General features: G+C 52.8%; 1 protein-coding gene across 2 annotated transcripts in view; it reads right to left on the bottom strand.

Annotated features, from left to right (window-relative positions):
- The window catches only part of SNX29 (sorting nexin 29), a 576,513-nt gene that overhangs the window by 473,739 nt on the left and 87,065 nt on the right, over positions 1–15,709 (bottom strand). For both annotated transcript variants that reach the window (XM_065924349.1, XM_065924350.1), the window contains exons 9-11: positions 15,058–15,176; positions 11,772–11,847; positions 9,345–9,427 (exon numbers count right to left, since the gene is read on the bottom strand). In XM_065924349.1, coding sequence (XP_065780421.1) covers positions 9,345–9,427; positions 11,772–11,847; positions 15,058–15,176 — 278 coding nt within the window. The remainder of the gene's footprint in view (positions 1–9,344; positions 9,428–11,771; positions 11,848–15,057; positions 15,177–15,709) is intronic.

Here is a 15,709-nt window from a genome sequence, read left to right as displayed (position 1 = left end):
CTACAAAATGAAGCCAACACCCCCACTGTGCAGGAATGTTGCAAAAACTGAGTGATATTATAGATACAGCCTGGTTCACAGTTGGAAAATAAATGGGGAGATATCCACATTATTAATCTTTTCCAGGCCCTCTATGAAAGAAGATCTGTAATTGCCCCCAGAAATACATACGAACCTACAGGTGGATCTGGTATCGGAAGCCTGGCAGGCATCATCTGGAAAGAACCAGCAGGGAAACATGAGACCAGAGTCGAGAATCCTACGGTCTTAGCTCTGACTAAGGTTGAGAGCGTGGGCTTCCCAGGTGTCTCAGTGGTAAAGAACCCGCCTGCCAATGCAGGAGATGCCAGCTCCATCCCTGGGTGGGGAAGATTCCTTGGAGGAGGAAATGACAACCCACTCCAGTATTCTTGCCTGGGAAACCCCAAGGACAGAGGAGCCTGGTTGGTGGGCTACAGTCCATGGGATGCAAAACAGTTGGACATGACTTAGGGATGAAACCACAACAACAAGATTTAGAGGGTGGACCCTTGGGGCTACTGAATGGGCTCAGAGCTGATCCCCAAAGAGGATCCCCAGAAAAGATTTTGGGAAGAGCTGGCCTCCCCGGGGCCTGGGGTGACACCACCTCCTGACACCCGCGCGCAGTGAGGTGACAGTGGGTGTCTCGCTGAGCCTCTCACTGTCCTCCGTACTCAGCCGGGTCCTCAGCCTCTGTGGGCAATGACCTGACTCTGCAGAACCAGAAAAGCAACGCTCACCACCTATGGAAGTGTCTCCACGCGGGAGAAAGCTCTGACCCCACACAACGCCTGGTTCAGGGCTCACAACGCCTGGGTTTTCTGCCTTCAGATGTTAGTGCATTTAACCCTCCAATTGACCCTGAGAAGCCAGTGTCTTCATTTTACCAGTGAGGAACCAGGGCCCAGAGAGTCTGGGGGAAAAGGAAAAACTAAGGGACTTCCCTGGTGGTCCAGAGGCTGAGAGTCCATGCTCCCAAGGTGGGTGGCCCAGGTTCCCTGCTTGGGGAACGTGCCGCCAACTGGGACTTCGTATGTCACAACTAAGACCCAGAGAAGCCAAATAAATAAATATTTATGAAAGAGAAATGTAGCTGGGAAGTTCCTGGAGCTGGGGCTTGATCCCAGGACGGAAGGTCCAGACAGGCCTCCTACCCCAAGCCTCTCCCACCGTCTCCCTTCGCACATCTGTCTGAACTATGGGTGTCAGTGCCCCGCACTCAGGGCGCCCACTAGGGATGGTCAGCACTTGAGAAAGTGAGGATGGCAGAGTCAACTGCGAGGTATGACAGAGACCCTTCAGGATCCACTCGGGAGAGGAAGGGCTGTCAGAAGGGGGAAAGGCAGGCACGCAACTCAACAGTCTGCGCTCTGCAAGAACAAGCGGGGAGAGTCACATGGCTCCCGCTTCAGAGCCCCCCACTGATGTCCTGCTGCGCTGGGGGTAAAACCCGGGGTCCTCCGGCTCAGCTCTCCCCCACCACCTCTGCCCAGGCACTGCCAAGCCCGGCCCCGGCCCCGAGTCCTGCAGCCTGTCTCCCGAGAGAGAGACCTTCCAGAGTAACGCACCTGGAAACAGCCCCTCCCAGGGCAAGACTCTGGCCTCTTGCTCTGCCAAGTGAAGGCCAGGAGCATCGCAGCGTCTGTCAACCGGTCAGAACTGGCATAAAAAGGTTCTGAATGTACAGGGGGAAAAAAATCTATCAAATAGTAGAAGAAGGGGAAGAAGGAAGGGAAGGAAGAAGAAAGAAAGAGACAAAAGGAAAGTGCACTTCTTTCTTCATTCAGAAAAGCACTCTTCAAAAATTTGCCAAGAGGGCAGATCATGTAAGTGCTCTTCATCATTCAACCAACCCATCAGGAGGGTGGAAGAAAACTGGTAAGTGATGGATTGTGTTTCTGGCACTTAATGAGCATTAATCATCATCATAATTATTACTGACCACCAAGAGCCCCTCCTCTGCCATCCCCATGAACCAGGTTTGCCTGTGACTCCTCAGTATTAGCTAACCCTGCTTGTCACCACACAGACTAATGCCCGCCCGGCCAAAGCAGAGATGCCTGCTATTTCAAAAACACTCCTGGGGTCTGGGTCAACCTCCATCATGACGGCGCTGTTGCACAGCTTCTCTTGCCCACCACCCCCATCTGGACCTTCATGGACCCCAGACTAGGATCTGAGGGCTATTTAATCTAAAATTCTGTTGAAACACTGTTGCCACAAATTCAGTTTAAAAGAATGCCAAAAGTTAAATGGAACTGCAAAATAGAAAATGGAATTTTATTCATCATAAAATTTGGTGTCTGGAGTAAGGGTGAGTCAGCTTCAAAAGCAAATGATGACAAGGTGGAAAGGTATACTGTGCCAATTCCAGGGTAGAAAGAGAAGTCCTGCTGGGTATTTTTAAAGGCCTTGGAGATGAACCACACAGACTTCTTGCGTCCAGGTTCACTTCAAAAATATATGATTTTCTTTTGCATCCATTCCAGGATATCAGGCAAACTCTTTTTCTATTTACCCCTTCAAAATAAGGTCATATTTTGATCCAAAAAAAGAGAGACAAAGATTTCTGAGATAAAGGTGGAGAAAAGAGAACGGGAGTTAAAAGAATTTGAATAATAATTAAATAAGCTATAAATATCTGTTATCTCAGGAAGATGTGAAAATGATCGCCTCTGGCTTCCCTGGTAGCTCAGTTGGTAAGAAATCTACCTGCAATGCAAGAGGCCCCGGTTCGATCCCTGGGTTGGGAAGATCCGCTGGAGAAGGGAAAGGCTAACCGTTCCAGCGTTCTGGCCTAGAGAATTCCATAGACTGTACAGTCCACGGGGTCACAAAGAAATGAGTCAGACACGACTGAGCGACTTTCACTTTAAACTTTTCAGGTGAAATTCCGAGAGCCATCTACAGTGAAAAGAGTGGCAGAGTTCCTGAGATCTGAGCAGGGAAAGATGGAGGGGGTGGGGAGGAAACTGCAGGGTGAGTTCCTGGACCGTCCATGAGTTGGCACATGCACCCAGGACAGGGGGGATGTCAGCGGGGCGGAAGGGGGTGGGAGGCCGCGAGGCAGCGCCGTGCAGAGAGGGGCTGGTATGCACAAGGGGTCAGCGCGGCCAGCGTTGACCGGCCCCACTGACCCTCAGGGTCTCAGCACGTTTGAGCGGCAATAACAGGACACAGCAGAATGGGCGGCTGATAAACAACAGAAAAGTACTGCTCACCGTTCTGGGGGCCGGAAGTCCAAGACGGGGGCACCAGGGTGGGCAGCGGAGGACCCTCTGACAGGGCGGCGCAGCTACAAGGCGGGCCGGGGGTCAGCTGGTAGGACGTCAGGGCGACGTCCAGGGAGCAGAGCTAGGGTTCCTCTGCCAGGCTCCTCTGCGGATCGTGAGAGTCGAGCGCCTCCTCTGGAGAGGAATCCGAGGTGCTTCACATATGTACGTGTGTGCATGCATGCTCAGACGCTTCAGTCGTGTCCGACTCTGCGACCCCATGGACTATGGCCCACCAGGCTCCTCTGTCCAGGAGGAATTCTCCAGGCACGAATACCAGAGTGAGTCGCCATGTCCTCCTCCAGGGGATCTTCCCCACCCAGGGATCGAACCCACGCCTCCTGCATTGGCAGGCGGGTTCTTTACTGTTGCACCACCTGGGAATTATGTCTCTCTCAAATTCATGTATTTTGATTACATTTGGAGGTAGGAACTTAGAAGAGGCAATTAAAGCTTTTTTATGGGAAGACACACCAGGGATGCACGCTCACAGAGAGAAGGCCGTCAAGCCAAGAGAGAGGCCTCGCCAGAAACCAGACTGCCGGCGCCTGGGTCCTAGGGTACTTCCAGCCTCCAGAACTATGAGAAACACACTTCTGCTGTTTACGCCGCCGGTGTGGGGTACTTTATTAACAACAACCCTAGCAAGGTACAATAATACTCCCTGGATCCCCAGACAGACTCGCTCTCATTTTTTTTTTTTTTTTGCAGTAACACAGGAGGCAGGGGTGAGATGGGGAGGGTACAAGTCAAAAGCACCCACGCTGGCAAAACTTCTAAGGGTTCCGATCTCTCGTCTGGAACACCCACAGGACAGACAAGAGGGAAGGTTCCCTGAAATTTACAGCCACCACCGCAGAAAACAGAACCTCCTCCCACCACACACACCCTTATCCCCACCAACCACACGGCTACCGAGCGTCAAGGGTCAAAATGCAGATGTAGTGAAACGTTTCTCCAGAGATGCAGACTGTAAACTCTGGCTTTGCCAAAGATACCAAATAAGAAAACCAGATTTACACTGTTAGACAAGTGTAGGACGGGGCTTCCCGGGGTGCTCAGTGGTAAAGAATCCACCTGTCAATTCAGGAGACACGGGTTCTATCCCTGATCCAGGAAGATCCCATAGGCCGTGGAGCAACTAAGCCTGCGCGCCACAACTACTGATCCCGTGAAGCCCTAGAGCCTGTGCTCCACGAGAAGCCATCACAAGTCCACACACTGCAAAGCAAGTGACCGAGCACAGCCAAAAATAAAATAAATTTAAAATTATTTTTCTAAAAGTGTTAGTTGCTCAGCTGTTCGACTCTCTGTGACCCCATGGACTGTAGCCCGCCAGGCTCCTCTGTCTAAGGGAAGGTGCCTTCCCCTTCTCCGGGGGATCAAACTCAGGTCTCCTGCATTGCAGGCAGTTCTTTATCATCTGAGCCACCAGTGAAGCCCTTTTTTCATTTAAAGCATACAACTAGAAATTAAAAAACAGTCTAGATGCCTGCCATCAGCATAGTCAAGTGCATTCAGAGGCATGTCCTTAGTGAAACACACGGGCCAGCATCTTCCTCAAAGTCAGAAGATGCCCGAGGCAGACCCACAGTCCACGATCTCTCTTGACCCGGAAGAGTAGCTGACACACCACATCGTGTCTGAGATGGCCGGACCGCGTCCCAGGGTGCAGGAGACCCACGTGAAAGCAGAGTGCTGGGTACCACGGGGCCGGGCGGGGTGCGGACCATCGAGATGTCTGTATCCTTGCTAACGGTGCCCAGGACGAGGCGCCAACCAAGTCTGGCCTTCATGCCCTCAATCTCGGGGTCACCATTCTTCTCAAAACAAATGTAAATGAGACAAACACTGGAGTAATTCAGAGCAGCTGCACCTGGGGCAGAGTAAGGTCTCAGCCCTCCACATCACGATGTGACCCACAGCAGCACCGCAGGTGTTAAGACGACGAAGCTTCAAACGGTCAGATTGCTCTGCCCTCTTCCACTCACCCTGGTGACTTCTGGAAACACCTTAATACCTGCCTTTAGCACTGAGACAGTGTTGGCACCGTTCTCAAGCTTAGACAGGCAACCACGTGCAGGCGGACTCACTAGCGCTGGCTCCTTTCCATTGTGTTTATTTTCAGAGTTACCTGCTATTCAAGTCAACTAAGAATGACTCTCCTCAGTACAGTAATCACATAAAACTCCATTTTCAGGACTTCCCTGGTGATTCAGTGGTTAAGACTCCACACTCCTAACGCAGCAGGGCCTAGGCTCAATCCCTCGTCAGGGAACTAGATCCCACATGCCTCACCTAAGACCCAGTGCAGTCAAAATAAACAAATTCCTTTTTAAAAAAAAGAATACTGGATGCCCCCCAGACTCCACTCTTCCTTCCTTAGTGAAAGTGAAAGTCGTTCAGTCGTGTCTGACTCTTTGCCACCCCATGGACTATACAGTCCATGGAATTCTCCAGGCAAGAACACTGGAGTGTAGCCTTTCCCTTCTCCAGGGGATCTTCCCAACCCAGGAAATCAAATCGGGGTCTCCTGCATTGCAGGCAGACTCTTTACCCCCTGAGGCACCAGGGTGGAGAAGCAATCGGCAACCCACTCCAGTATTCTTGCCTAGAGATCCTGTGGACAGAGGAGCCTGGTGGGCTACCATCTATGGGGTCACACAGAGTCGGACACAACTGAAGCGACTTAGCATGCATGCATGCACTGGAAAAGGAAATGGCAATCCACTCCAGGATTCTTGCCTGGAGAATCCCAGGGACGGCGGAGTCTGGTGGGCTGCCATCTATGGGGTCACACAGAGTCGGACACGACTGAAGCGACTTAGCAGCAGCAGCAAAGCTACTAGGGAAGCCTTCCTCATTGCTTGGCCATGGGGTTATTTTGAGGGGATGGGGGATGGACACACTGCCTCCTGAGCAGCCAGGGGAGGCCTTGGGACAAATGTCAGCCATACAAGTAGGAACCTGTGTGCACCTTCTAGGAAGGGTCCTTACAGCTTGGGGGAGGGGAAAGGTGCATCTTTGGGCCAGAGACCCATCGCACAGCCTGGTGATGAAGCCCATGGGTCTCTTCTCAGACAAATGTTTCAAAATACATAACCTAAAACACTCAAGACTACAAAGGAAACTGATTATACCGAAATAGAATTACCAAAACGTAAAGAAAGACAAGTGACAGAATAGTACACAGGATTTTACATTTTCTCATTAAAAAACTCTATTTTCAAGCAGAAATGACACTGTGAGATCTTTTTCATATCACTGTTACAGGAACCAGCGACTTCCGTCACTGACAGTCACTCGCGTGGCTGAGACTACTAAGGTTTTTATGATCCGCTGCTCCTTTCATCATTAAAGAAAACACAATCTAAGCGTCCATCGACAGATTAGTGGACAAAGAACACACACACACACACACACACACACACACACACACACACACACACACACACACACACACACACACAGAGAGAGAGGAATATTATTCAGCCATGAAAAAGAATGAAATTTTGCCATTTGCAGCAACACAGAAGGACCTGGAAGGTACCACGCTCAGTACAGAGAAGGACAAATACTGTATGATATCACTTATATGTGGAATCTTAAAAATAAAACAAACAAATGAACATAACAAATGAAAAACAGACTCACAGATACCAAGGACAAACTAGTGGTTACCAGTGGGGAGAGAAAAAGGGAAGGGACAATATGGAGGAAAGGGTAAGAGGCACAGATGACGATGGATGAAATAAACTACAAGGGCATACCGTACAGCACAGAGACTATAGCCAGCATGTCATAATAACTTTATATGCAACATGACCCATAAAAACTATGAATCATTGTGTTATACACCTGGAACTAATAATATTGTAAACAATACTTCAATTAAAACAAATTAATTAATGATTTCCCCCGTGGTCCAGTGGTTAAGAATCCTCCTGCCAATGCAGGGTGCATGGGTTCGCTCCCTGGTCCAGGAAGATTCCGCCTGCCACAGGGCAACCGAGCCCACGTACCACAACTCCTAAGCCCACGCTCTAGAGTCTGTGCTCCACAGCAAGAGAAGCCACTATAACGAGAAGCCTGCGCATCACAATGACAGAAAGCCCACATGCAGCAAGAAGACCCCGCACAGCCAAAAGCAAAGTTAATTAATTTTTTTTTAATAAATTAAAATAATAAAAAATGAAGGCAATACTGAATACTAAATTTCAGTCAGAGGCTAGAGGAAAAAGTTGTAATTTCTTTTGCAAGTTCAGATCCCTGAATCCTACCTAAAGAAATGGAGGAAGTTTCTCCTTTGCCCCCTCCTCATTCCTGATACCCGGGATAAGAATGAGATGGCTGGACCTAAAACAGCCATTTTGGACAACGAGGCAAGACAGAAGGAGCCTTACTCTCTGGTGACCATGGAGCCACACACTGGCCCAGCCTGCCTACCTCTGGACAGAACGATGATTTATATATTAAGCCACAGATGGTTGGTTTATTCTTTATCATATAAAGCCACTCAAACCTAACTTTTCATCAAGAGCCTCTTGATGAAAGTGAAAGAGGAGAGTGAAAATCTTGGCTTAAAACTCAACATTCAAAAAACAAAGATCTTGGCATCCAGTCCCATCATTTCATGGCAAATAGATGGGGAAACAATGGAAACAGCGACAGACTTTATTGTCTTGGGCTCCAAAATCACTGGAGATGGTGACTGCAGCCATGAAATTAAAAGATACTTGCTCCCTAGAAGAAAAGGTATGACCAACCTAGACAGCATATTAAAAAGCAGAGACGTTACATTTCCAACAAAGGTTCGGCTAGTCAAAGCAATGGTTTTTCCCAGTAGTCATGTATGGATATGAGAGTGTGGACCGTAAAGAAGGCTGAGTGCCGAAGAATTGATGCTTTTGAACTGTGGTGTTGGAGAAGACTGTTGACAGTCCCTTGGACTGTAAGGAGATCAAACCAGTCAATCCTAAAGGAAATCACTCCTGAACATTCATTGGAAGGACTGAAGCTGAAGCTCCAATACTCTGGCCACCTGATGCAAAGAACTGACTCACTGGAAAAGACCCTGATGCTGGACAAGATTGAAGGCAGGCAGAGAAGGGGATAACAGAGGATGAGACGGTTGGATGGCGTCACTGACTCAATGGACATGAGTTTGAGCAAGCTCCAGGAGTTGCTGACGGACAGGGAAGCCTGGTGTGCTGCAGTCCATGGGGTCGCAAAGAGTCGGACATGACTGAGTGACTGAACGGAACTGAAACCTAACCATAATTGCTATACCTTTCCTGAGTGGTGAGGGTGCCAACAGGTTGCACCTGATCATTAGCAGCCTTCACTCATCTTTGAGAGATGCACTCTACCTTTTGTACAAAAGTGATCCCTCCAGGGATACAAAGGAAACCCAACTAGAAACCTTCTCTGTAGCTGACGGCCTTGCAGGAGGCAAACCCCAAAATCCTTGCATGACAGAAGGTTCCCTCAGCCTCCCTGCTGCTCCACCTCTGAGGCATGTCCTTTAGAGCAAGAGTCCTCAACCCCCGAGCTGGTACCAGTTCAAGACCTGCTAGAAACCAGCCACACAGAAGAAGAGAGCAGCAGTGAGCGATGGAACCTGTATTTGTATTCACAGCCGCTCCCCATCGCGCATTACTGCCTGAGCTCCACCTCTGGTCACATCGTCACATCATCACATCGTGGTGGCATGATAAAGGTAAAGCGCCTGAATCATCCAGAAACCATCCTTGCCCCCTGGGTAAATGGAAAAATTGTCTTCCACAAAACTGGTCCCTAGGGGCATAAAGGTTTGGGGGCCCCTACTTTAGCAAAATGATGCATGAATCCAGGTATCAGGTTTCACAGCTCAGGGAGCTTATGACCACACACCACACTTCAAGTCCACAACCAGGCACCCACAAACCTGACTTCATCCCAGGCTCCGTAAAGTCTGCAGTCACCCAGGAGCTAGCACAAAGGCACTGCCTCCAGGATGTGCAGGCCCCAGGGTCACCCAGAGATGGCAGACGCTGCCCAGAAAGTACTTACTGACTGTCATGGACTCTGGCACCGAGGCAGAAGGTAACAGGCTGCTCAGAGGACTTTCCTGGCCTGGAGGACTGGCTTCCACGCTGGAAAGGCAAGCAGAGGGAAGTGAAGAGTCAGCCACTTAAAACACAGCACCTCGACATTCAAAACAAACGCAGCAGGTGCTGAGCTCGTCCAGGTTTCCCGACTCCAAGGAAGGGAAGGCGGCCCTTTGAGATCACAGTCCATCCTCTGTGTGTAGATTCCCTATCTGCAAATTCGCCTACTCCCTGAAGTTTACCTGGAACCCCCAAACTCTGCACTCTCAGGGCTGACGTGGTCATCCATGAATACATACATGCTGAGTATGGGCTCAGCCCCTTCAGTCGTGTCCGACTCTTTGCAACCAAGTGGACTGTTGCCAGGCAGGCCCCTCTGTCCATGGGATTCTCCAGGCAGGAATACTGGAGTGGGCTGCCACCTCCTCCTCCAGGGGATCTTCCCCACCCAGGGATCGAACCAAAAAGTCTCTCACATCCCCTGCACTGCAGGCGGGCTCTTTACGCTGGAGCCTCCCAGGAAGCCTGAAGTGCTGTCTGCTCTTCCTAAACACAGGACTGCGCGGAGCCTCGTGGGGGAAACCCACGTGAGGCGGCCTCTATTCAGCCTGATGGTGTGGTGGCAAAGAACCCGCCTGCCAACGCGGGAGACGCGAGAGATGCGGGTTGGATCCCTGGGTTGGGAAGATCCCCTGGAGGAGGGCACGGCAACCCACTCCAGTATTCTTGCCCAGAGAATCCCATGGACAGAGCGGCCTGGTGGGCTACAGTCCGTGGGCTCACAGAAGAATCGGACATGACTGAAGCAACTTAGCACACACACACACGGTGAAAGTGCCGCTGGCCATGAGTTCCCCGTCACTGAAGCAACAACGGGTGTTAGATGGGATGTCTTTAAACAGGAGCAGACAGAAACCAAAGGCACTTACTGATCCACTGACCAAAATGCTGTGGCCAGACACACTCCTAGGGACCTGGGGGCAATGGCTCCGTCTTGAGAGAAGACGGCCACCACAAATAATGAGAGCTGCTTGTGTAGTTACAAAGAATTTGCAACATGGAAAAATAATACTTCACATCTTTCACGAAAACAGCTCCCAGGAGAATACCCAGTGGCCCATATAGTCAAAGCTATGGTTTTTCCAGTAGTCGTGTACAGATGTAAGAGCTGGACCATAAAGAAGGCTGAGGGCCAAAGAACTGATGCTTTTGAACTGTGGTGTTGGAGAAGACTCTTGAGAGACCCTTGGACTGCAAGGGGATCAAACCAGTCCATCCTAAGGGAAAGCAATCGTGAATATTCACTGGAAGGACTGAGGCTTCCTTCGGGTGACACCAACCCTTCCTGGCACCGCACTAATGTGTACAAGCCTCCTAGAGACGGTGCCTCTCCAAAAGCAGGGTGAGACTGGAACACGAGGCATGGGCGGAGGTAAACTATGCCCACACCCTGGAACCAGGGTTGAAAATGCAGACATTGTATCTGAGAGGCACCGAATTAAAACCAGAGAGAGGAGGAAGGAGAGAGCTGCAAGCGCAGTTGAGGATCACAGTGCCTTCAGGGGGTCCTCATTGTCCATCTCAGCTCTGCCACCTAACGTCCAGTGACTCTGAACAGCTCAGCTTTCCTTTGAGATACTTAGATTTGGAAAAACAAAAAACTGACGTGGCACATGTGTGTTAAGTCATTTCAGTCATATCTGTGTGATTTTATGAACCATAGCCCGCCAGGCTCCTCTGTCCAAACGATTCTTCAGGCAAGAATACTAGAGCGGTTCGCCATTTCCTTCTCCAGGGGATCTTCCTGACCCAGGGATCGAACCCTCGTCTCCTGCACTGCAGGCAGATTCTTTATCACTGAGCCACCTGGGAAACCCTAGGCACTTCACAAATACCTGTTACCAAAGTGGTTCCAATATTACGTGTGTGTGTGCTCAATCGTGTCTGATTCTCTGCAAGCTCATGGACTGTAGCCCGCCAGGTTCCTCTGTCTATGGGATTTTCCAGGCAGTAATACTGGAATACTTCCCCAGATTTAAATATTACATAATATTAAAACTGTAACGTGTAATACTAAAATTGTCCAATGGTTTATCATCAAATATTAAATCAAGCAAATTATGACAGTGGAAGTACCTAGCCATGGCCCCCAAAGAAGGAAAAGTAAAGGTGGCATGCAAATGAAATGTGACCGACACCAGGTCTTGGGCCTGAGACCCATGGCCACTTGATGCCCTAGGATGTCAGACCAAAGTTGAACTGAATTCCTGTGAAGTGAGGCGCTGCCCTTCAAGCCCAGCAGAGGGATTTTCAAAAAGAAGGAAAGGCAGAGCTGCAAGGAGGACAGTCCGGCCCCAGAGGCAGCCGGGGGTGGGGGCTGCACGCTCACCTGTACCGGGGTCCCGGCTCTGGGAGGACGTGGTCCTCGGGTCCCGTCCCGTTCTCCAGGCTCCCGAGGGGGGCATCTGCACAGAGACAGCAGCCGCAGAGAAGGTCAGGGCTCTGCTCTCGCCCTCAGCTCTCCCATGAGACAGGGGCACGGGGCAGACACTGGTTCGCCTGATAACTCCGCTGATGCAAGGCCTTCCCCATCTGCACGCTGGACCTTCATCTGCGGCCTGTTTCATTTTTTCAGCCGTCATCTCAGACTTGGCATCAGTCACTGGCTGGAGGCCCTGTTCTCCCACTTCGGCTTTTTTTCCCTTCACTGAAGTGCGGCTCTCACACAATACTCTTATCAGTTCCGGGAGTACAGCACAGCGATCCAGCATTTACATTAGAAACTGATTATATTACATATTGATCACCGCAATAGATCCAGCAACTGTCTGTCATCCACGGTTATTACAATAGTACTGACTACATTCCCTATGACTTTATTTATTAACCTTTCTGATCTTGAGCCACCTGAAATTATGCGTAAATTCCATGTCCAGAGACAACCTCAAAACCAGGGAACGATAATAAATCAGCTGTTAGACAGAAGGGCTCCCGCCTGCAGCATCTGGAGACGGCCACGCGGGGGCAGCAGCGTCCACCTGTCACAACCGCGTGACTGCCCCTCTCAAGAGCCCTGCACCACGCGGGAAAGGCGTTTGGAAGAAGCGAGGCCATAAGTCATCTCTACCAACAGCAGGCAAGAGGCAGCACAGACCATAGATGCACTGGCTGCTGCTCATGTCTCTTTCCAGAAAAAAAGTGCAAAATCCATGCCCCTGGGGGATATCAAGGCCAACGTCACTCAGGAGAACACCTGCACGCCAGACAAACTCCCAGTGTCAAGGCCCCCAACCACACCTAGATCGGGACAGGGGGACGGAAGGGAGCTCGTCTCGCTCCCTAAGCCATCTGTCCTGTGACCTCCTCCGTTTTCACCTAGTTCTGCTCAAGATTCCCCGCTGTTAAGGGGTTGAAAAAGGGAATCCTAAGAGGAAAAGGATTCTCTCCCTTTTCCTTCCATCTGCTGTCCTCACGAACCTACTCTCACTCCCATCTCTTATTTTTCTTAATTTATATTAGAGTATAGTTGCTTTACAATGTTGTGTTAGCTTCTACTAACACAAGTGAATCTAATATATATATATATATATTCCCTCTTTTTTGAATTTCTTTCCCCTTTGGGTCACCACAGAGCACTGAGTTTCCTGAGCTACACAGAGCCGGGATCTGACGTGAGTGGCATGCCCGCCAGGTCATGGCTGCTCCAGCTCTGACTCCAGCATCTTTAAGCACCCTGAGAATAACACGCTTTCCCGTGCAGTGTCCCCACCAACAGCGGGTTGGCCCTCAGGCCTCAAGCTTCTAAGGCTCCTGGCAGCTTCGCTACTGTAGTAAATTAAAAAGCTGGCGGACGGGCTCACACCCAGCCTCCCTGGTGAGGAGGCCGGGGTCCACTCACCAGGGACAAGATGGAGCCTCTGGGTCTGGGAGGCTGACAGTGTGAGGAGGGACCGAGAGAAACCCGCCAGGCCGGGGGACACCTGCCAGCAAGGACCCCAGAGGCCGGCCAGAACCCCAACATGAAGGGCACACAGCCGAGGCCTGGGGGCAGCCGGACACGCCAGCCCGGCGACAGCTCACGACCCGACCAAAAGGCCCGTCGGTGGGGGCAGAATAAGGGGCGTGGACCCCACGGATGCTGTGAACGAGCCCTGGGAACCCTCCAGGGGTCCGAGACGCACGTGAGGACCACCTACTCCCTGCCGGCCAGCCCCACTTCGCAGACACTTGGCCCGAGTCTGCACTGCCCCTGCGCGGGCAAGAGCGAGGCGACTATGTCTGCAGCCTGGGGGGCTCGGACCCCGGCTGGTCACCCACGCGGAAGGAGGGCAGGGGCTCCCAGACCAGCCCGCCCCAGGCTTCACCCGAGACCCAGACAGAAGCTCTGGCTGGTACAGGAGACGCGGCCGGGGCAGCGTGTCGGCACCTCAGCCAGGTACAGACCGGATGGGAGGGGGAGAGGAGGGGGCAGACCCCCACCAGGAAGGGGGGCGCAGGGCCAGGAGGGCTGCGGGCCGGGCCGGGCCCCTCCACCCCCAGGTTTCTGCCTCCGGTGCCCACAGGACGCCCCCGTCACCCCACTGGGACGAAGCCCTGCCCGGGCCCTCCTGTGCACCCGGCCTCTCCCCTCAGACCCCCTCGGGGGGCCTCTGCCCCACGTCTGAACCGTGACTCCCCTTCCTCGCGAGCTGCGGTCAGGAGGGACTGAGCTAACCCAGACAAAGCACCACGTGTCCACCGCTGCCGTCCATGCTTCCCCAGAGAAACCAGCCTGGTGGACGGCAGCCACTCAGACCAGCAACACCGCCTGCACCTTTGAGGTGACCACCGCGCCCCCCAGCCCCGACTGCACCCGGGAACGGGCCAGTCCTGCCCAAGCTAGACTGAGGGGCTTTCTGCTCCTCACGCGGCGCCAGGACAACTGTCTGGCATCCGGCTCCAAATGTCGACAGCTTCCTGAGCAGCCGGTGGGCCCCCGTCCACAACCGTCCACAGCTTCCTAAACCTGGGCCCACAAGGTGAGAGGGGCGCCCACACGGCGGGTGTGGGGAGCCCTCACCGACACGGTGGTCCTGCGGGGGCACGGAGAGTGACCCAGCGCTCCGCTCTGCCGGGCGCCACGCACACCCGCCCCGCCGGGAGCGCCGGGCTCAGCCACGGCTCCCACCCTCACCCCGACACCTCCCACCACGACCTGCTCTAGCTAAAGAAAGCAGTAACAAACCACGCGCGCCCGCCGTCACAAGGAACGGGCCAGGAAGGCTTGCCCACTTTTTGCCAAGCTTACTCCCTGACCTCCAAGCCCTCAGCTGCCAAGGGTGCAAGGACCTTTAGAGCTACGGGTTCTGACCTTCTCCTTCCTCCTGAGAGGCAAAAATAATGGTCACCGTTTGTACGCCACCAAGGTCAACAGATCATTGCCAAGAAAGGAAGTGGGTCTGGGGGCTCCCGGGTGACGTGCCAACACCCGCTCAGCCGAGAGCACCGCAAAATACCCTGGTTCATTCAGCGAGGAGTCAAGCCGAAGTCACTGAGGCTCCCCTGCTGGTGGGGCCGCCTGCCCTGAGCCTCGGCCTCCCTCTCCCCCCCACAGACGTGACCCCTGATCCGGCCCCTCCTGCCGCTGGTCCGGCCACAGCCCCTGCGGGCGGCAGGGAGGAACCGGGGACACCCACCTGCAGGCCCGTAGGAGCCCACGCCGCTGACCGGGAAGAGCACCTCGGCGTGGCCATGCAGCACCTGCAGCGGGGCCCAGCCGTGCATCTGGGAGAGGCAGGCGCCCCCGTCCCGCGGCCTGGGGGAGAGAACACAGCTGCGGGTCAGGGCCCCACCCAGCCTCCCGGGGAACCAGCCAGGCCGGGAGGGGGCTGAGAACACAAGGAGGCCCAGGCAGGAGCCGGGAGCCGGCCCTCCTGCGCTCGCAGCCCATTTGTACTGAGCCCCTCCTACCTGCCAGGCAGTGCACACACACATGTGTGCATGCACACACACACACACACACACACATACACACACACGCACTCTGTGCTGGCAGAGAGCCAGCCAACAAGGTCCATCCTGCCCTCATGGAGCTTACAGTCTGCTGGGGGGTGCAGACATGAAGTATGTGCGTATGTGCTAAGTCATTTCGGTCATTTACAACTCTGTGACCCCATGGACTGTAGCCCGCCAGGCTCCCCTGTCCATGGGATTCTCCAGGCAAGAATACTGGAGTGCGTTGCCATACTCTTCTCCAGGGGGATCGTCCCGACCCAGGGATCAAACCCTCGTCTCTTACATCTCCTGCACTGGCAAGCGGATTCTTTGCCACTAGCACCACCTGGGAAG

This window comes from Muntiacus reevesi, chromosome 2 (assembly GCF_963930625.1).
Source record: "Muntiacus reevesi chromosome 2, mMunRee1.1, whole genome shotgun sequence".
Taxonomy (NCBI): domain Eukaryota; kingdom Metazoa; phylum Chordata; class Mammalia; order Artiodactyla; family Cervidae; genus Muntiacus; species Muntiacus reevesi.
Note: the sequence above shows the minus strand (reverse complement) of the source record. Positions and strands in the feature narration are given on the sequence as shown.